The sequence below is a fragment of the Hoplias malabaricus genome, chromosome 4, assembly GCF_029633855.1.
Source record: "Hoplias malabaricus isolate fHopMal1 chromosome 4, fHopMal1.hap1, whole genome shotgun sequence".
In the NCBI taxonomy this organism is placed as follows: domain Eukaryota; kingdom Metazoa; phylum Chordata; class Actinopteri; order Characiformes; family Erythrinidae; genus Hoplias; species Hoplias malabaricus.
Window position 1 is genome coordinate 36,169,272 of NC_089803.1, and position 22,396 is coordinate 36,191,667.

The window sequence follows — 22,396 nt, forward strand, 5'->3', positions numbered from 1 at the left end:
GGTGAGGTCTATTTCATGCTAAGATAAGGGGACTTGGGTGCTTGGAACTATCCTATAATTAATTAATTTGTAGCATTTTCAGTATAAAAACAATTTTTGTTGTTGTGATTAAAGTGATTAGGGTTATAAATATAAAAATAAAATAACTTTAAATATATAACAGAGAATTGTATACCAACAAAAGCAACGAATAGTCAATCATTCACGTAAGCCCTAGACATAGTAAGCATTCAAAAACAAAAAAAGTCCCAAAAGAATCCATTATATGGTAAATATTCATTTATTCATTTTCTGTAATAGCATCATCCTGTTAAGGGTTGTGGTGTGTAAGGAACCTGTCAGGAATCATTGGGTGCAAGGCGGGAACACACCTTGGCGCTAGTCCATCACAGACACTGTAAATAAATTACAGCGTACTCCCTTTTCATATATATGAAGTAATGTCTACAGATTGCTCTTTGACACAGAGCAGTGATTTTCATTCATCATAGAAGTCTAGTAGAACAAAACAGCAGTCATATGACTAAAACGTACAAACACACACACACACACCCGCAGGCGCACACACACACACACACACACACACACACACACACACACATATTTAAAGTGACTGCTTTCTTCAGCTCTACTCTTGTTGAAGTAAACAAAAACACTTCCCTCCTTCTCGCTGGCTGGCTGTGGCTTCAGCCTGTCAGACGGATCACGTGAGAGACTGAGAGAAAAACACAAAGTGTGTTATTGTAGTAGTGGCTGGCAGCGTATCATTTGGAGGGTGGAGTGCTGATCAGGTTTCATCCTGGGTTCGTGATCGTGCTAAAGAAAGAAAAGAGGCCCAGCAATGTGAGCACTGCTGCAGTGTAATGCAGGCTAACACAAGTGGTGGTTAAACACAGAAAACACAGACATACAAATACAGAAGAAAAACAAAAAATATCAGTCTGTTTCTTGGTTCTGACATAAAGCACATATTTTGAGAAGAAATTCTAAGTGATTGGTAAACGTTATACCTTTACACCTAAATCAGAAGTTGCCGATTTTGAACTCTAGTCATCAGTCTCTATTACAATAAAACACACATAATATATGTTATGTTTATGAAACCCACATCCTTTAAAGATACAGCACCACACAAAGTTTTGTAGATCTAATTCCACTCAAGAACCATGAATGATTCTTTACAGAATATAAAAGAAATCTGAGTACAAAGAAAAAACATAAGTGCATGAGTGGCAGAAGCTTCAGTCAGTCCAGCCACCTAGTCTTTGACAAAAAGAGTGAATAAAGTGAAATTTGCATGTGTATTTATGAGAAAAACATCAATAAAGAGGACAGTCAATAGCCCAAATTCAATACAGGTGACAGAGCATGTCAATGAAGGTCATGATCTGAATGAGTGAGCAAAAACAATTAATTCACTAATTTTAACAAAGAGAGGTACAATAACCATAGGCACTGATCTACAGAAATGTAGAAAAATGATATGGTCAGATGAATCATCCTAGCAGGGCTAGTCTATGTGTGGTGTAAAACAATACAAGAGTACTGGCCTGAATACTTGAGCCCTGCAGTGAGGAGTTCCAGTATCTCTGTTATGTTGTCAGTTGAAGTTGGATTGTTACGCAGCACTTCAAAACCATCATCAAAACATAAACAGAGGGCTTGTCTTTTAGAAAAACAATATACCATCCATTCAGTGCAGTTCTAGAGATTTGTACTGTAGGATCTATATAATTGAAGCTATTCTAGTGGCTTGTGGTAGTAAAACAATTGCAAATTCAAATTGTTGTTTTTCCGTTTATGTGTCGCCTGCAGGTCCAGTTTGTCAGGTTACACAGAGTATATGTATTCGGTACATCTGTCTCTAGCTTGTCCATCTGAAAGAGACCATTGAATGTGTTGTTGAGCTATTCTCAGCACAACCATGTAAACGTATATTAGACACATGAAGTTAAATTTTGAGACTTAAAATAAAACGTCATAGAGGTTTCAGATCTGTAAATGATCTAGACCCTCATTTTTTCCTGCTGCTTTGCCTAAGCCAAACAAAACTTGCAGGAGAAGTGGAAATCACAAAAATATACTCCTAATAACTCAATCTGTTTGCATGTGTAAAAGGTCATTTTTCTAACAGATATTGAGGTGTTCTACGGTACTGAGATTGAGTGAGTGGTGTCTCTTAGTTCATGCCACTGCATCATGCTGCAGACTGACCTAATGTGGCTGAAAAGTAGAGTCACCATGACTACTTACTACTCCACATAAAGCACACACACCCACACACACACACAAAGAGAGAGAGAGAGCGAAACAGAGAGAGAGAGAGGGAGAGAGAGAGAGAGAGAGAGAGAATTAAAAAGGAAATGTACTGGAGCACACATTTACAGAGTACACTGTTTACACAAGCCCCACTTCATTCTAACTATAAGAAGACACTTGCAGTGTTTTAATAGGGTGAAGTGGAAACTGGGAATACCTGGAGGAACAACTGCGGTGATTTTGCAATAATGAACTGAAGTCCAAACATTCTTAAACCACTTACAGTGTATTTCAGCATAGTTAACATGCTTACTTCCCCTTAGTGTTCCCTTGTTCTCTGAGGAAATCCACACTAAATACTGACATTCTCTCTTTTCTTTGACTCTTTTAATGTAATAAAAACTTTCACATTATAGTAGATAGTTAAAGACTACTAGGGTAAAATACAGAAACATTTAAATGTCCCATAGCTTCAGCACACTATACTGAAAAATGAGCACATTTTTTCTCCACTGACATGCAATTACAATCACTTCTGAAAAGTCACATTGGAATAAGTAATAAGTGACTATGTTATATACATCCAGAACCTTGAAAATTTGTGCTTTGATTGAACAATTTATTATTATTATTATTATTATTATTAATTCATTAAAATGTATTTATAATATTATTATTTAATAATAATATTGTTTCATTTGATTATTCTGTATTCTGGAGAAACTTATTTCCATGTAATACAAATGTTAATGGTTTTGTGTTTTGTTTGTTTTGATTTTCTGGAACTGTACATCCAAGCCAATAATCATTCAGAGGCTGGCTGATCAAAATGTAGTTTAAACTGGATCTATGTAAATATCTTTACTGCAACAGTAGAAGCCTGGCTGCAGTAAGTATTCAGGCAGCCAGATATTTGCTGAATTAAAGTGAAAGTCCTTAGGCCTGCTCTAGTCCAGACATGTCCTGTGGTCTGCAGGCTGAGTAAGGAGCGTAGTGGACTACAGACAGCTGTGCCAAGTTTCCTCCCTTTGTTTTGCATAAGAATCAAACTGCAAAACACATTTAGCAGAAACAAAAACAGAAGAACTCCAGGCAGTTAATCACTGAATATGGAAAAACCATCCGTGTTAAACTGGTTACTATAGACCTAGGTGTACTTGGATATACCTCTGCAGGGGTTAATTTAAAACTGTAAAATCTAATTTTACTGTGCTCACAGCCCAAAGTCACCACAGTGGAGGCCACAGAGAACTTCTGGCAAAAGGCTACTACTGAGCCCTGGAGACCACTGAAGCCCTAACTGCCTTTACTCCATATTATTTGTATGGAACACAGTGAGTGTGTATTGGGAGCACTTATAGTATGAGGACATTTACACTGCTCTCAAGAATGGCCTCAAATGACCCATGTTCACATTACTGCACATGCAATGTGCAAAATGCAACTCTGATTCACAATCATACAGAAATCCCCTTACAGACAGATACTGAAATCTGCTCAGACATGCCTATACATGCCCCCATCCCTGGACTCACTCAGGGACAGGGCTGTACCATACTCTGCAGAGAAATGCAACTTTAACCACTAATCTTTTTCTGACCACACCTGTCTGCCCTCTCTAATGTCTGTTAGACTTAGGTATCTGCTCCAAGGAGTGGGCTGTAGAGATCTGAAAAGGATAATCTTTGCTACAGTTGTACTCAGATATGTACAAAAATCTACTAGTTATACACACTCAAATAACTTTAGATTTTACTTGCTTACACCTAATGTGTAAATCTTTACACATTTGAATTTGAAAGGAAGACACTGATCTATTTGTACACTGTTTCCTGTGACAAATATTTTTGCATTTCCTACCTTACTAGAGTTAATTCCATTTCCACAGTCATAATCATATTCCATTTTTACTACATAATCACATAATCCCTCATTTTCTTTCGTTTATACACACACAATAACAAAAAGGGGCTACATTTCCTATAGTAAACTCCTGTTAAGCTGGCATGTCCAGTCTTGTTTGTTTTTGAGTTCATCCTGTAATAAGCCTAAGGCATAAGCTGAGTGTGTTTTTGGGTCTCTGGTGAGGTAAGGCGAGGTTGACTGGCCAGGACAGCATATATGTATATGAATGTACATAAAAATACTTACTAAATAATCTCTTTGTCTAAAAATGCATTGAAAGGCTTTTAACCTTTCTAGTTAATGCTTCAGTCGTCAGCCAGCTCACTCAACCTTTAATGTCTAGTCAGAGTGGCGAGCTCTAGACAGGAGGACAACATGCAACGTCACAAGGGCCAATCTATCTTCATGAAGACTTGAGCAGTCAAAGTCCTGGCTCTGTTGTTGCGAGGGAGAGGAGAAAGACACCTTCAGTGGGGTATGTGTCTTTGTCCAAGCAGAAAGAAACATTTGTTAACGTATGTGTCTCTGTCCAAGTAGAATAAATCACTGTCTGACTTAGACATATTAACAGAGTATTACTCACCTCCCCTCCATTCAGACAAACACCTCAAAACACTCACCACTGCAAAAGACAAATGCTCTCATGCTAATGGAAAGAAATTAAGAGAAAATAGAAATGAAAGCAAAAGAGAAAGAGAAAGAGAGACTGCAGTGTTATAGTATTAACTGCCTCTTGCTAAGTTTCTTGGGGATTTTCTCTCTTAAAGCCTAAGAGTTTCCATGTCTCCATTTATCAGAGAGTCACTACATAACACAAATTTGTCTGTTATCTGTTTATCCTTAGTGCTAACACTAGGTTTCAAAACAGGTTTTAAAGTCAAGATTGCTGTCTCCCATATCAGCCGTAAATTCCATGTATAAGTTGACACATACACTGATTAACCATAACATGAACAACTTCTTGTTGCTATCGTCCATTCTCTCACTCCTCTGACCATACAGGATCACTCGGTAGTTATACAACAATTATAGACTGCAGTGCATTTGCTCTGCATACTTTATACTTTAATGGACAGGATCCCCACAGAGCAGGTATGATATGGGTAGTCATAATGTCATGGTTGACCGTGTACATCCCTAGAGTTCTTATGTGAAATGCTTTAAGCAGTCCTCCAGACATATTGGAAAATCTGAAAAGTATCTCTCCAATCTGTTCCAGTACAATCAAAACAACCAAACATGCTTCATCCAGATGTGTGTGTGCTTGCGTGTCAGGGTCAGCCAGTTCACACACCTGCTGCCCTGGGGCACGGACAGACCCATGAATCTACACATTGGACAAAACTGCAGTGGCATGAAAACACCCCTCCTCAGCCCACCCCCACCTCCCATGCCACTCATCACCATACTGGATAAGCATCTGCTGATGGAGAAATTCGGAAGATTTACTGATCTGATTCAACAAACTACAACATGGCTCCTACAAGTGTAGACTTGGGTCTTCCAGTTCAACCCTCAATGATGTCAGTGTGTGTGGTTCATAGGTGCACAGCTGGTTAATACTGCTAACATGAGAAAACAATATTTTCTTATTTATTTATTATTTTTCTAATACAAATTAAAATCACCAGCTGCTGCACATTGAGTGAACATTTATTGAAGTATGAAGCAACAGAATGGGTTAAAAACTACAAGGAATAAATTACTGATATACCGAAACACATTAAAATAAAGAACCTTTTTATTCATCTACAATATTTCTAGTTTTTGATTCCCAAGACAGAAGATAGGAGAAAATTAAGCATGGTTTCTCTTAAAATTTAGCATTACATGTTTGGGGTGATCTCATGACAGCAGTGGAATTCTCCTATTGCTTAAAGAATGATACTGGGCTGCTACACGATGTTATCCAAAATGCTCTGCTCCATATGCTTTAGACAAACATTCTGATTGGTTGGGAAGAGGCCTGTTTTGTGGGAAATGGGGGGAAACTTACATATACAACTAGAAAAACTTCCTAAAATCTACCCTTCTAACACAGGAGGAATCTTTCTGATCTACTTTTAAAATGCCTCTTTGAATGCTTTCAGCAGTGAGCCAGATTTCCCGTACTCTACAGGTCTGTACACAATGATACCGTACCTCTAAACAAAGGTTTATGGTACTAATCAGCTACACTGACCATGTTAAATATATCATAAAAGTGCCCACTGCATATGAGATGGAGCTGAGTAGTACGACTTGTTTGGTTTGTCACTGGTCATTACTTTGTGCCTGTTCGCACATGGCTGACAGGGCTGGGAAGAGATTACAGTTCAAACTAACAAATATTTCACAGGAAATAGGCAAACATTTCAATCATATATATACACCCAAACAGGCTAGACAGAGTGCACTGGGTCAAGTCATCCATGGCATGTCCTTGCTTGGCAGAGTGCCATAATACCATGGCCCAAAGCAAAGAAACACTGGACTGCAGCAGAATCCAAATAAAGCTGCACATTTTCCTGTACACTCCAAAATATAACATGCACACATTAATTCCTTCTGTTGAAAAAGACAAGCCAGCACAGCTTATTTCTCTAGAATGATAGATAGTGGTATACTGAATCCATATAGACAGAATACATTTAAGCCTCAGAACAATCTTTTGTAACTGTCCATTAATCTGTCAGATAAAGACAGCTCTTTTCAATCAAAAGCAGAGGTACATATGCTGAATTGAGTAGTCCCTAAGTGTTACTGCATGCCAAAGCTAATGATACCAGCATTAACGGGCATAATAACAAACATTTTGAAAATGAATCACTTGAAAAATGTATTTTATAGTTTAAAGTTAAGAGTCCTATAGTTTACAAAATGACTGAGATACTTTAAGGGCATTCAAAGATATGAGAAATAAATTAGCATAACAAGATTTAGGCCACCAGAAAAACAACCCAAAAACAATTTGGGTTTTAAATTTAAATCAAATCTAAGAGTCAGCAAATTCCTTTCAGAACCATGAAAAAAGTCCTCCTTAGAAACAGAAATTTAAATTGATTTAAGTAGCCATCATGGCAGAAGGTATGCTTGTTTTTATGCAAATGTAAAGTGTGTGGCATAAATAGACACGTTCAAGAGGAAAAAGGACTGTGTCTGTAAATGTACAGTTTTTATGACATTAAGCAGATTTAAAATGTAATTGTTTCTGTTGAAAAGACAGTAGATGCAGTAGATGACTGGAGAGAACATCCAGAAAGATAAATGACAGTATGTTTCAGACTCCCATATACCCTCCTTCCATTAAACTCGCTAATGATGTAGCCTGTGTCTGCTGGCAGAAAATTCCTGATGGTATGACGTTATCACCACCCACTCTAGACACTGCCCAAAAGTGTACCACAGTAGCAAAGACGGTTGAAGATAATGACCAGTTGCTCAAAGGCCAGTAAGCAGAGGGTTGCTAATTGTACCCTAATGTAGGATGTTAAAGGATTTAGAGAGATGCTGATACAAACTTGCCTTCTACAAACCTTGATTCACAAAAATGTTTGGAAAGGAAATTATGTTTGAAATTCAAATAAAAACAGAAAGCAGAGTTTTGTAAATCCACTTTGGCCCATATTTAAATAAAATATTTAGTGCTTCACCATATCAATTAAATTTCTTTTGTAAACAACCTTATCAATAAGATTCAGGCTAAAACCCACAAAGAAATGGTAGGTAAAAATAGCACAAAAAAAAAAAAAAATCTATGAAGGATTTCTTCATATGGACTCGAGAAAGCTTTCATAAATTATCAATAAATCCCATATATTGCTGCATCAAAAAATGCAGGTTAAGACAAAGGAAGAAATAGTAATAATAGCAGTGGTAAACCTGCTGCAACTATTTTGTAACATGTTACTGGCATTAAAGGAACAATATGTAGTATTTTAACCTTATAATTACAGTTTCAAAATCTTTGTTATGCTTCACCGATCTGTAACAGGGAGAATAGGGCCTCTTTTGTTGTTCCAGGCTGAGTACAGAAGAAACTGCACTATGTAACTTTTGGAGGAGGGTAGACCGACTTCCTCCCCCTCCCCACTGATTTCAGTACAGTGCTGTAAAAATGAATTACACTAGGGGGAGTCCCAGGAGCAAAAAACCCAAATCTTACCTAGTTTTACTTTAAAGGGGACATCAAAAATTACAGGTAACTGCTCTCTTTGGTTTGTTTATTTTCAGAAGCTCCACGTATTTTAATGTGGAACGATATGTTTGAGGAACAAAAATAAAAATCAAACTCTTGTTTGTCCATGGGTGAAGTTTAACTTGTCAGTGAGCTTTTATTCACTATTTAGATTACCACAACATCTCATTTGTAACTCGAGTTGTTTAGTTTTTTGCAATTTCTGTAATGCGTTTAGCGATCTCATGAATTTAGGGACATTCCCACCTTAAGTAATCCGAAACAGCAAAAGTAAATAAACATTACCCATCTATGGAGCAGGAATAGAGCAATATCCTCAGCACTGTTCTAGCTTTTCAACGTTTGGAGTACACTTTATTGTCTAAAAAAACATTCCTCTGCCATGAGAAGTGAGAGAGAGAGAAAGCCTGGCATACCAGACTGAGACTCCATTTACAGGTATTGGAGCTTTATAAAAACATTAGACAGGTTATGATCACACAAACAGACTGGAGAAGTAGCAAATAATGAGGAAACTGATTCTTATAAAAAAAAAATGTTTCTTCTTTTTTTTTTTTTTGCCGGACCGCCTACCAGGCCATCCTAGAAGAGGCATTTTCCCTTACTTACTGACTGACTAATAATGCTGAAATGTGCATGCACGAGTAGGAATGTTATTTCACATTCAGCTTTTAGTTCACAAGGTGGTGCTACTACACCGTTTGGCTATTTCAGCCATATTTCACATAGTGTTTTTCCACCAGCGAGGAAACGGAACGGTTCCAGTTCGTGAAACTAAATTTAAAACCATTTGGACTTTTACACTAACATAAACTGGAGCCAGAAAAAATGCTGGTTTCCAGCTGGAACCAAATAAAAGTAGGTTCTTCAGCGTGAATCATGGATTTGTCCATGGGCGTGTCAAGGTTCATTAACTCAAGAAAGAGCTCAGAGCCTCAAACACAGTGTTATTGCCAAGTCGAGCTGGACGGGGTCATTTATAAAGGTTCATATAAATAAATAATAGGAAATAAAACAGGAACTCACTCAGATTGTGTTTGTTTCTGGGGCTGTGTTTGGCTCTGCATTAGTTGCATTACTCTGCTGTTTACAAGATCAGCAGGACAGCTTGGAACTCATTTACACATGTGTTATATCTCACAGAGAGAGGAGAATCTGCCTTATTTCACGTGAGTGTGTCTTTACCTGAAGTACTGTCAAGGGAAGTGGTGGAGAATCATTTTGTGGCGTTAGTGTATTTATAAAACTCCATATAGCTGCACACAACCACATTAAACTTAACATGTTTTACTCTAACAAATTACATTGAATAAATAAGTAATCGTAATCCTTAAAATCAACAAAATGTTTTTGGTCTTCTTTCTTCTTTGGTGGTAGATCAGCTAGTATTTATTTTTAGTTTTTCAGTGCTTTTGTTACAAAAATCATGAAGGTTGCCTTTAAAGCTGGAGTGATCTCTAATTTAAAAACAACAAGTTCCTAAGTTCCTACTGATTTTTTTAATGTAATAAAAAGTGAACAGGATAACTAATGATGTGGTTTTATTATTTAGCATATTCTTTCAATGTTTGTAGTATTGATGATTGCAATATAAATTGTTGTCACAACAAAGCACTAATTTGCGCAATAAAAATATTCCCTGTAGTAAAACAAGTTTCTCTTATTAATAAGTAAACTGGTTAAAGTGTTTGCCAAAATACAAAATAATATAAGAGAAAAAAGGCAGTATATAATCTGTAGGAGAAAATGGTTCTATCTTCTTAGGAACCCAAAGCTGCAATCTACAGCATCTCTGGCTTCCTCTATAGAGAAAACAAAACAACTGAAAAACATGTCGTGTCATGCTTATGGTAGTTCAAGAGTAGATTGCAACATAACTATCACACTATCATTTCAGCCTTCTCTGACAGGATCTGACTGAAAGCTGTTGTGTATGTATGGGCGACTCTTCTCTGAATTGGCCAGTCAAAATACATGGTGTGAACGTGACAGATCCTATCAGAGAACGGGAGATCTAGCCATCAGAACATCAGCAGCAGTGCAGCCTGAGCCATGCAGTCTCACCTTATCCTCCAGTCTGATCAGCCTGGCTCCAACGGTGTGGTACTCCTTGTCTACACCTTTCTCTGTGAAAAGACAAGAATGTTTTTGATAAAATTGGAAACAATAATAAAAAAAAAATACATCAAATGAATTCTGTTCATGTCTATCCAAAGGCAGATCTAGAATCTAGACAAGAAAACACTATTAATATCAGTTAGCCTCATTAGCATTTTCATCATATGATGTGATGTCTGCCTGAATTATTCCTCTCATTTGGTTTATGGCCGATTTATACTTCCATGTTGACTCGACGCAGAACCTACACAAGCCGTTGAAACATTTATACTTCTGCGTTGGTGTTTGTGTCGCTCTGCAATTATCTCTGCCACACCACTAGGTCTGAATCTCAAACATCTTTCTCTACTCACACTCCGAGGGCACTCTCATAAAATAGCAGCTTATGCAAGCAGGTAATATGTTGCATGTCAAAAATGATTTTTAGAGAGAGATAACGTTCAAGGTTCCCTGTTGAATATGTTGAATTACAGTCTGTATTATTAGTTGTATTATCTGTGATTTGCACTATGTAGGGAGTACACGGAATCACTGGACGGAAGGCGGGAACACACCCTGGAGGGGGCGCCAGTCCTTTGCAGCAATGTAAATATCACAGTTTTTAGTTGCGTTGTGTGACTGAATAATGAGTAGGTCCCCAATATGGCAGCAACTCTGTACTGTGAATACACAACTAACAAAACATAATCCACTGAAAGATGGAATGTTTTTTACCTACTTCTCAATTTAGACACTATCTAATGTTCACCTAATCACTTAATGCTTCTAACCTGTAAGGGAGGAGTCTACCACATGTTTCTCAAACACAAATTGCCACTAACATTATGTCACTGTAAAGTTTGGAGGAGAAGGTTAACTGCCCATTGGTTATGCTAGCTAACACACACATTGTCCTGGGAAGGCCATAATATCCACAGAGAAAGGGGCTTGGAAAGAGGAGGCATCACAGGGGACTGAACCATAAATCTTCCAGTGAGAGTGCCAACACCTATATATTTGCAACAGTTGGGAGACCGCTTTACAAATGTTAAAGTCATGGGTGCTGTAATGGAATGGGTAATGTATACCTGGCAGAAACATTCCTGGCTTTCCCAATGTGTGATCCAACCTGGGAGGAAAAAAACAGCCCATATTAATAAATTACCTAACATATTTCAAATTCGACTGAATTTTTCAATATAACAGAGTGCAGAAAAAAGAAGACACAAGACAAAGCTGCAGCTCTAGGCATGGTATATTTGTCTCACCGTCTCTGGAGTTCTTTAATGCGAACCATCATGTTGAGGTGGCCCTGGGAATATTGCTCGATCACGTCTCGCACGTCATATGGCTTCCTTGCTTGCTGTGGAGCCCAGAGAGAGAAACCATGGATAAAAGCTATTGTTGACAGTGCTGAGCATTTCTGCGTCACCCTGGGCCTCCACTTCCATGCTTTGTTACCATGAAGAACAAGTCACTAAATAATACCAGCCAACCAGAAATTGCAAAAGCAAAGTTTAAGTAGGTGTTCTGAAACAGTCTGGACTTCTCCCTTAAATTAAGGTCATTTTACAAACAAACAAACAAATTAATTAATTAATTTTTTTTTGCCATGTGTAACATTAATATAAATATATGTAAGAAATTATATATATATATAATAATTGATCAACTAAACAAATAGACCCTCTTAAATTTTACCTGAAATTTCCTCCTGGCTACGAAGTACTGCATTCTTCTTATAACTTTGATTGCAGATCTGTGTGCATGAGAGAGCCTGCAGAAAATACACATGCAAACAGGACATTTGGAGAAGATTCACTGATAAGTTCTCCTGTTCAAAGTGTGGATAAATTCTGTAGACTTGTGCGGGTTGTCTACTTGTAGAGTGAAATTGTCTAATTGTAGCTTCCCCAGCAATACAGAAATGAAGAGATTAATACCAATACCAGGAAAAATACACACTGTGTGTGAGAGTTTGTGTATGCTTACCAGAAAATTATTTAATTGCAAATGGGTATCGTATTATAAAATGCACACATTCATCCACACATTCATTTATAATATATTTGTTATATTAATAACACAAATATTCCATCTTTCTATTATATTTTTCCATGATATGAAAATGTGGGCGGCACGGTGGCGCAGCAGGTAGCAGTCACACAGCTCCAAGGACCTGGAGGTTGTGGGTTCGATTCCCGCTCCGGGTGACTGTCTGAGAGGAGCTGGTGTGTTCTCCCCGTGTCTACATGGGTTTCCTCCAGGTGCTCCAGTTTCCTCCCACAGTCCAAAAACACATGTTTGTAAGTGGATTGGCAACTCAAAAGTGTGTGTGTTGCCCTGTTAAGGACTGGCGCCCCTCCAGGGTGTATTCACAAGTGTGTAACAACACAAGCCTGGAATCATTGTAGCGCAATGATTCCAGGTAGGCTCTGGACCCACCATTCATAATGAATGAATAAATGATATGAAAATGCAGCTTTTACTGTTGCTTCAGGCAGGTCAGAAAAGAGTATTAGCCTTATCAGTGATTCAGTGGTGAGAGATAACACTGAGTTCTCTTCAGGCCTGCCTCTGAACATCTAACCTCTGGGTTTATCTCTGACTTCAAAGTGCCGCTTCATCTACAGCCTGGTTCTGAGCATACATGAATTAAGAGATCTGACTATAAACTTTACCAAGAGAGAAGAGAAGAGAAGAGAAGAAAGGCACTGACAGGGAAGAAAAACAGCAGGTTCAAAAGAGGGTGTCACATCCTACTGATACTGAGCAAACAAAAACATGTCACAAACGTCTGGCCCTGAAGAATGCTGGCTCGTCTGACAAACACGCACGCATGAATGCAAACACACACACACAAAAACAATGTTTTTTACAAATAGCACCCTTCACTTAAATCTCCATCATGAACAAACAACAATAAACCTTTAAATACATTTGTTATTAATATTAATAAATAGTTTTCCAGCAACAAGCACCTTGCGGCTGGGCAGCCCACATAAACCAGCTGTAATGGGAAGTGGGTAAAAAAAATGGTAATATACCCAAATATTACCCAAATCTTTGTTAAAGGTAATATACCCAAATACACCAAGTATTAATTAATTAATCTTCTGTAACTACGTCATCCTGATCAGGGTCACTGTGGGTCTGCATTCTACACTGAATTATTTGGCGCAAGGCAGTAAAACTGTGGAGTAGGCAGCAGTCATTTGCAGTACACTGCAATAAACACTCACGTAGTCACTCACATTTGTGAACAAATTCACCAGCCAATCCAACTACCAACATGTGTTTTTACATAGTGTGGCGAAACCAAAGTAAGGATCAAACCCAGGACCAAGAGTTATTGGAACTCTGTGGCAACAACACAAGCCCAGTGCCACCGTGCCCACCAAATAACATGACATTTAACTGAAAACCAGAGTAAAACATACTAAATGTATTACACGTGAGATGAACGTGTTAACAATACCATTAATTAAAATTTTCACAGAAACTTAAAATTTCATAGAAACTTCTGAACTCTGAATAGGAACAATATATTTTTACAGAGAATAATTCATTCATTCATTCATTATCTGTAACCGTTTATACAGTTCAGGGTTGCGGTGGGTCTGGAGCCTACCTGGAATCATTGGGCACAAGGAATACACTCTGGAGGGGGGCCTGTCCTTCTCAGGGAAACACACACACACACACACACACTGTCTTTGTTTCAGGTCAGCCCTTTGTTTCATGTCAGCCACTAGGAACAGGGGCTCTAACTGAACTTCAGTTAGAAACCCTAAATAAATCGCTGTAATTTATGCAAATTATCCATCTACATTTTCCCTGTCAAATAAATAAGAGACATATACATATAATAAGTTTTTACATAAAATATTCTGTGACACTGAGATGTGTTTAATGCAGCTGAAGTTTGTATACATGTTTCTGAGGGCCTGCAGCATTACTGTGAGTAATTTCTAACAGTAACGATAATTTTTAATGTGTACATTAATTAAGAGAATTTAAGTCATTGTTAAGTACTAAAGCAGTAATAAGCACAACTAAACAGTTAAGTAATGTCACAATGAATCTTTAATGATAGAAAAAAACTAGCATTATTTTAGAATATTATAAAATTAGAAAAGAATGCTGGTTAAAGGAAACACCTGCAATTGTGGAGAACTTCAGGTTTCTCTAGTTTGTTTACGTTCAGAAGTTCCACGCCTTTTTAAGTGGAACTGTATGTTTGAGGAGAAAAAACACTGCTGTTTTTACATAGCTAAAGTTTAAGTTGTCTAAGTTGTATGCACTGTTTAAAATACCACAGAAACTCATTTGTAACTCAAGTTGTTATTTTTGTAGCACTTTCTGTCTGTGTTGACAATCATGCAGTAAGCAGCCTCCTGAATCTGAGGGTATCCCTTCCTAAATAATCTGAAAGAACAAAAATAAGTCAATATTACCCACCTATGGAGCAGGAATATATAAAGAAACATCTCTTTTCCTGATTTTCTACATTTGGAGGTGTCTTTGCAATTTTTCTGCCATGAGCAGAGAGAGAGGAAGCCTAGCAGGTTTGACGGAGTCTTTTTTTTCTCATTTACAGACACCGGGGCTTCATAAACACATTAGACAGGATTCAAGCATGCAAACAGACTGGAGATCGAGCAAATGGTGAAGAAACATCTGAATTTTATACAAAGTCTTTTTCTATTGCAATCATGAACCTCACCTTTAATGCTAGTTCATGTTTCTTATCATTAGTTAATGATTGTAACATTACCTAACCATTTAGTAAGGCTTATTACTATTTGAAGTTTTGTGAATTAATGTACCCTGTAAATTGTAAATTGGTGCCATAATATGTGCGCATTGTTTTGACTGCTGCTCTAGTCTCTGTCTTCAGCACAGACACTCACTGGCGTCAGCAGACAAGTGAGGACGTCTTAATTAGAGCAGAGAATACAGCAACAAGTGTGTCCAGCCGACTGACACACACAGTAAAGCATGCAGATCAAAGAAAATGTCATGTGTAATCTTCTCTCTCTTTGCTGCCTCTCTCTTGCACTCTCTCCTTCTTTTGCCAGGACTCTCTCTACCTCTCCTCTTTCTCTCTGTCTCTCGTTCTACTCAAAACTCTCTCCCCCTCTGTCTGTCAGTGAGGTACAGTATGTAAGAAATGTGTGCAGCATGAAAACACCCATGATATATATGTGTGTTGGGAAAGTGTTTGAGAAGAGAGTCCAATTAAGAAAGCAATGCATGATTTGAGGGGAAGGGATAAAAACAGCAACATGCAATTGAATCACAAGTGTGCATAGTCCTGTAATAACTGCAGACATATGTATCACAAGCTGCTGTAGAAAAAGAACATGTCTGAACATGTCGGTGCATTTTATTTCACCCTTTTATTGAATCTTGAAACGACTGAAGATACTGGAATTGTCTAAATCAGTGGTTCTCAAACTGTGGCACGTGTACCACTAGTGGTACATGAAGCAGCAAGAGGTGGTATGCCAAAAGCCTCGAAAAATTTACTACTTTCATGCCCCAATGAAATTCATTTGTGTTAAAGAAAAATACAACGTGCTATGCATACCCTGTAGTGGATTATGTCTGTAAGGGAAGGGGGGGCAGCATCCCCCTGCTTTTTTCCAGGGAGGGAACACAAACCCCTTATTTTATGAGAAATCCTGATACTGACCGTGTTAATTTAACACTAATAGTGTTTATTTAACACTGGTGAATTTACTGTGCAGCTATTTATTTTCTCGCTATACTTTTTAATAATAATAATTTTGTGTAAAAATTAAAATATAAAAAAAGCAACAAAAACATGCAAAAATGGGTGGCACAGTGGTGCAGCTGGTAGTGTCACAGTCACACAGCTCCAGGGACCTCCAGAACAGATGGATGTCTGTGAGGAGTTTGATGTATTCTCAAGTTAGTAGGTGGATTGGCAACTCAAAAGTGTCCATAGGTGTGAGTGTGTGAGTAAATGTGTGTGTCGCCCTGTGGAGGCTGGAGCCCTTCCAGGGTAGGCCCCGGACCCACCGCGACCCTGAACTGGATAAGTGGTTACAGACAAGGAATGAATGAATGAAGGAACATGCAAAAAATCAAACAAGATTTTGCTTTATGCCCCCGGAACAGAGGAAGAACCAGGGGTGCACATGTTTCTGTGGTAAAAAACATAGGTGGTACTTGAAGGTTTTGATTTGATAATGGGTGGTACTTGGTCTAAAAAGTTTGAGAACCACTGGCCTAAATGAACTTAAAAGAAAAATAATGCGAATTCTGAACTCGAAATACAGGTGGCATGGTGACGCAACTGGTAGTGATACTGTCACATAGCTCCAGGATCCTGGAGCTCTAAGCTCTTCTGTCACTGTCTGTGAGGCTATATGACAGCTACTTAATCCTCTCATGGCAAATGACGTAAACCTACCTAACCATACAAAAAGCTTTTTCCAACAAGCCTCACATGTGATAACACTTTGTGAGATTACACTAATGCAGCATTTAGGACAAATCATGCTTCTTAGAATAAGCCTTTACAGATGTTTATACAGATTCATGTCTGTTGTCATGAAAGGTTTATGTAGGTGTCAAGTAGTCCTATGAATTATAAGAGTGATGTTGTTTACTTCTATTATGATGTACTAACTGCACTGATCTCTGTTTAAAAAATCCTCTTCCCTGGATTTGGTAAGTGTAAGTCTGTGCGTCTGTGTGTGTATGTGCATGTGTGTGTCTGTGTCTCTGTCTGTTAGTCTATGTGTGTGTTCCACACCCCTTATAGCTTGGCATTAAGCATGGACTCCTCTTGAATGAGTGTAGCTTAACACCCTCACACAAGCACCACATTGTGTTCCTGAGCCTCTCTATGATTTAGAGTGAGAAGGTTGTTGTCTTGTAGTGAATGTGAGGCTTAGGACCGCCTGTGTGTGTATGCTGTACTTCACTAAGTCAGCTGGGAAGACCTTTAGAAAACACACACACACACACACACACAATCTCCCAGCAGGGACTATGTCTCATTAACTTACTCCAGGTTATTGCAGACAGAACTCCTGCATTGACATTGTGAATCCCTCTACAAAAGTCAGATTCAACTCAAGGGGGGCTCCTGACCTCCAGCTACTGACACTGAATGCAGTACGCATTTTCCTCCCATGCAAGATTTTTTTATTTTGTTCTGATAGTTGTCTTTTTCTCCACAGAGGTAATTTGTGGAATGTAATTAGTGGGTGGCAAACAAGAATGAATGCATATGTGTCTATGTTCAGCTAAGAATATATGCATCATCTACCTTATAAAGTGCCTTCTGTCTTCACAAGATACTTTATCTCTGCAATTCCTGATATCAGCAAGCCAAAAATAGGGAAGTAAGCAGAGTTATCCTAATGTCTCCTTATGTTTTCACAGTCCGAAACTGTGCCACAATTAAGCTGTTTAATCTGCTGCCAGTAGTTACAGCACATACATGTTCGCATTGGCCAGAGTGAAATGTATTAGAAAGTAGAAGGAGTTGTGTTTGATCAAGTTTTTGTCAATCCTAAAAAGATGTGCAAAGCTGCACATACTGTGATATTTCTGGTCTCTGTGTGCACAGCAGCAACAAGGTTGGTAGTGTTCTGGTCTTAGAAAAACAGAATGAGGCTCAGATCAGCTTTGTGAGAGCGGATGATTGTTTTCAACAATGTGCCAAAATCACAAAATTGCCTGCTGAAGTCTATATTCAGACTCTCCCAGTCTCTCTTAAACCCAACTGCCTGTTTCTTTCTGTACAAGTCTCTCTTGTTGGTCCTTTGATAGTATCCCACCCGTTCTCTTTCTTTCTTTAAAGTTGCCATTCCTTTTAACATTGATGGACTGAACACCTAAAAGCCACAAGTGTTAAAGTGGCTCAGGTGTAATTTTGTTCCATTCTTCCTGAATAAATGTTTAGGTTGTGTTGGTCAGGTGCTTGCTAAATGCAGCAGAGATGTTCCTATGTTCCGGAGGGGGCTGTCGGATCATTAGTAAATTACTGCCCTGTTTTCAAAGGTTGTCTGATGAGCACATTGATCTGCAGGCTTTGTCTATCTAACAGGAAAAGGAAATGGTCTGAGATCCTCTAAGGCAAAACAATCATGTAATCAACTACAAAGTACTTCAAAGAGGCAAGAGGCCCATGAGAGAGTCAACAGCAACAGCCAAAAAATGAGGAATCCATGCAATGAGGTGTAAATTACATGGAGATAAAACAATTCACAAAACATGTTTAGTGATAAACATGGTTCACACCCACTAACAACACAAACAAGCCTATTGCTCCTATTCCAGTGTGTTAATTATCTAAATATAAACAGGCAGAAAATACATAGATTCCACTTTTTCATTGCACAGTACAAGTACAAGGCAACAAAATCATGCTCTTAATAGGATTGTGAGCTGTTATGCAGTATTAGGCATGATAAAGAAGAATCTATTTATTGCTGCCTATCAGGGGGTCCTTCATGTATCTACACTGGGTCTGTTTGTATTTTTTTCAAACCAATATCTTTAATTACCCCCTCGAGGTAAAAGGCTTTGAATCAGCTAAGTGACTGATATTAGGATTAACCTGTTTCTTCAGATCCCAGAACGGCAGAATGGAAATGAACTAGAACAAATATTTGTTTTCCTGGTTTAAATGTGCTGATAGAGAATGTAATATAATTATATAATAATAAAATTCTTATATAATAATATAAGAATATAATACAAGGCATAGTTTGAACTGGAAAAGGAGCTTGATGTGTAAAAGAGCTTTGTTAAATCAGATTAACAAACAATGTAAATTTTAACTTGATGTTAATTATATAGTTATTTGTGTGTTTTGTTGTTAAAATTCCATTGATAAATTAAAAATCTATGAATGTTTGGCTTTATACCAGGTGCAATAAATACCAAATCAGTGATGCATCATGTTATTAGAAGAGGAAGAGAGATGAAAGAGTGCATATAACAGCCACTTGGGGGCCTGCAGAAGTAGGCTTCATTGTAATGCTAGCACATGAAAGCAGAGTGCATGAAGAGAAGGGGCCACAGTGTCCATGTGGTCCCAAACAGAAGCTGTTCAGCCTGGCTAAACACTTTCCCTGGCTTGAGAGGGGGGACTTTGACCTTCGGAGGATAAGTTAAGGCCATTCCTTTTCAGCATATGGTATTACAAAACCTAGTCATCTCTCAAAGAAGTTATTCTTTTCTCCTTTTTTTCAAGCTATCCTCTCTTCTTGCCTAAATAGAAGGCAGTAGGAGGGACATAAAGAACCTGCCACTAATTAGTGCTTTTCCATCTGAGCTTTGCTTTGTTCTCCATAAAGCCTAGTCTCCCCTGGCTGCCTCCTGTTCAAGACAGTCGAAAGTCACGTTGTCGAGACCACTAGCTGATCCTCAATATAAATGTATACTGTAGTTCAACAGCAAGTTAAAGAAAATCAGCAATGTTTTGAACAATCCAAAAAACTCTAGTTTTATCAACAACAAAGTTGTTTTTAAGATGAGCAAAAAAATAGTTTTTATAGATAATTCAAAACGATATTTTGTCAAAAGTATATTTTAATCTCTTTGGCAAACTATGAAAAAACTATTTAAACTGCATATTTAAATTCATAGCAAAGTCACACAAGAGCACCTATGTGGACAGAGTCTAAAAGGTTCTGCAAAATTACAATTACTGAAAATTTTTGTTATTTATGTTGTAACATCAGGAAACCAATTGCAAAATTCATTTAAAGAGGAAAAATTACACACAAGGCTCAGCAAATAAATAAGGGCCAAAACACCAGAGTGAGGTGTTACTCAAAATAAACAGGGCTGTGAATTTATTACAGTACCGTATTATCAATTGGACCCATATAGAAATGTAAGTCAGTAATTAATATCTAGTTCCCAGCGATGCCCTGTTCCAAATATAGATTACTTGGTTCAAAAACGTACATGTTAAAATGTTATCTTGTTGCTTTCTATTAAATAAGTTGCTTTAATGTCACCTCAACACAGTACTTCAGTTTTGTGACAATGGCTATATGGCTAATGGCAGTCTGGCAAAACTAGGCTTGCCTGGTTTCTCTCTGCTCTTGCTATTTGTTTGGATAGGGTTCTTAATATTGCCTTGCAGGAACTCAACTATAGTCCTTGCGACTATGGTGAATGAGGTGGTGCTTTGACTAAGTCTATGATGTTCTACAATATGAACACAATACCAATTGAAATATTCAAAAATGTAATTGTTTTTAGTCAACAAGAGGAACCCGAAGGCTGAACAAGTCCTAGTATTGCCCTCATTTCAGAAAACCAAACACAACTGTGCGGTGGAGCTGGGAGCAGAGAAGCTGAGTATCTGACCTTGGAAAAATGAGTCACCTTATACCTACCCTGATATTATGGGAGTTAGGAACTTCACAGGAAACTCAACTGTCCATGAATAATTACAACTCTATAAATATTGGTAACTAGGCGCAGTTGATACATAACACAATTTCAGGATTCAATCCCAAAAAACAGTAAAGCAGTGTTTACATATGAAAAACAGGATCGACATTTAACAATGAAATGCATAAAAGCACTGCTGAGACTAATTAGGATTTAAGACGTTCCCCATAATGGAGAAAAAAAAAGTTACATTATGTGGTTTTTATGAACTTTCAAGGCCAATGAATAAGACTGCATACAAGAACACAATAAGTAGTGCTGGTGGCTGTAGGGTGTATGTGTGTGTGTGCGCGCGCGCATGTGTGGTGTTTTTCACTCGAAGACTGATGTATTTTCAGTGTGTGTGTGACATACAACCATGAAAAGAAAACAGGGAAAGGAAAGCAGCCTGGCCCGTCCTGCACTTGGCAGCACTGCAGCAAAAGAGAAAGGACAAGGAGGAGAAGAAAAAGAACCGATGACAGTGAGAGCTTATCCTCTCCTTCAGGCCCTGGAGGTGTGAGAGGCCCTGCTGCTATCCATCATACACACATACACACACACACACACACACACACACACACACACACACATGAAATTGGGTAAGTCATCCATCTTTTTCACAAGTATTATTGCATAGTAAATCAGCAGCAGTCAAATCCATTTAAAACAGTGCGCTGTATTTGCGTATGTATCTGTACACGTGTGGGTCTATTGAATATGCATGCACTTACAGCGTCTGTGCATATGCGTTGATGGAGAAGATTGGCTGACCGCTCATTGGTTTCTACTTCATATAGTAGTAAGCAAACAAGAAGAATCACTTTCTGGCACTGATAGGCACTGACTGCTGAAACAATACTGGCATCAGGATGCAGTATAATTCGGTTTACACTGGAGCAGATGCGGGGAGGTGCACAGCTGGCCTAGCCCTGTGGTTCAGAGGATACAATTACAGGTAAGCAATACCCATAGGGGCCTCAGCCAAAGTGCCAAAGTTGGAGAACACGTTTCATATATTTGCCACTTGGAAGTCAAAGAGGGAATGAATATTATTCAGACAGGCAAGAAAACAAACCCCTGTTCTTTCTCACTTGCTTTCTCACACGCAACCCCCACCCTATCCTGCTTCTGCCACAGGATGTGTGACCTTACTCTTCAAGTCACATTCAAAAAACAGAAGAAACCCTCAAAAATATATTTTTATTTATCGTTACACTTATATAGCGCCTTTCTAGATACCCAAATATACAGACTTTATTTGTACTCAAACACATTTAGTCAACCTTGGTCATTGTCCTGATATTTTTAGTGACTGTTTAATTGTTTTAGCATGCTAACATGCAACAATAATAGGTCAAAGGTCCTGATAGTTATTTGTTAGAAAAGTGAATGAGTGCTTTTGGCCGTTACAGCAGGTTTCACACTTTCATTATGTGGGATAGCTCGATAGCAGACAAAGAAAAAAATCATGTCACACACTCAATTATCACAAAGAACACATTAACAGTTTGCCTTATGCTT

At 38.2% G+C, this 22,396-nt stretch overlaps 1 protein-coding gene across 4 annotated transcripts in view; it reads right to left on the reverse strand.

Annotated features, from left to right (window-relative positions):
• kcnq1.2 (potassium voltage-gated channel, KQT-like subfamily, member 1.2) overlaps positions 1–22,396 on the reverse strand; it is a 149,238-nt gene that overhangs the window by 40,034 nt on the left and 86,808 nt on the right. For 3 of the 4 annotated variants that reach the window (XM_066667394.1, XM_066667395.1, XM_066667393.1), the window contains 4 exons: positions 12,140–12,215; positions 11,707–11,801; positions 11,527–11,567; positions 10,406–10,467 (listed from right to left, as the gene is read on the reverse strand). In XM_066667394.1, coding sequence (XP_066523491.1) covers positions 10,406–10,467; positions 11,527–11,567; positions 11,707–11,801; positions 12,140–12,215 — 274 coding nt within the window. Of the gene's footprint in view, positions 1–10,019; positions 10,144–10,405; positions 10,468–11,526; positions 11,568–11,706; positions 11,802–12,139; positions 12,216–22,396 lie in introns of those variants that run through there. The other variant, XM_066667396.1, reaches the window with a different exon arrangement.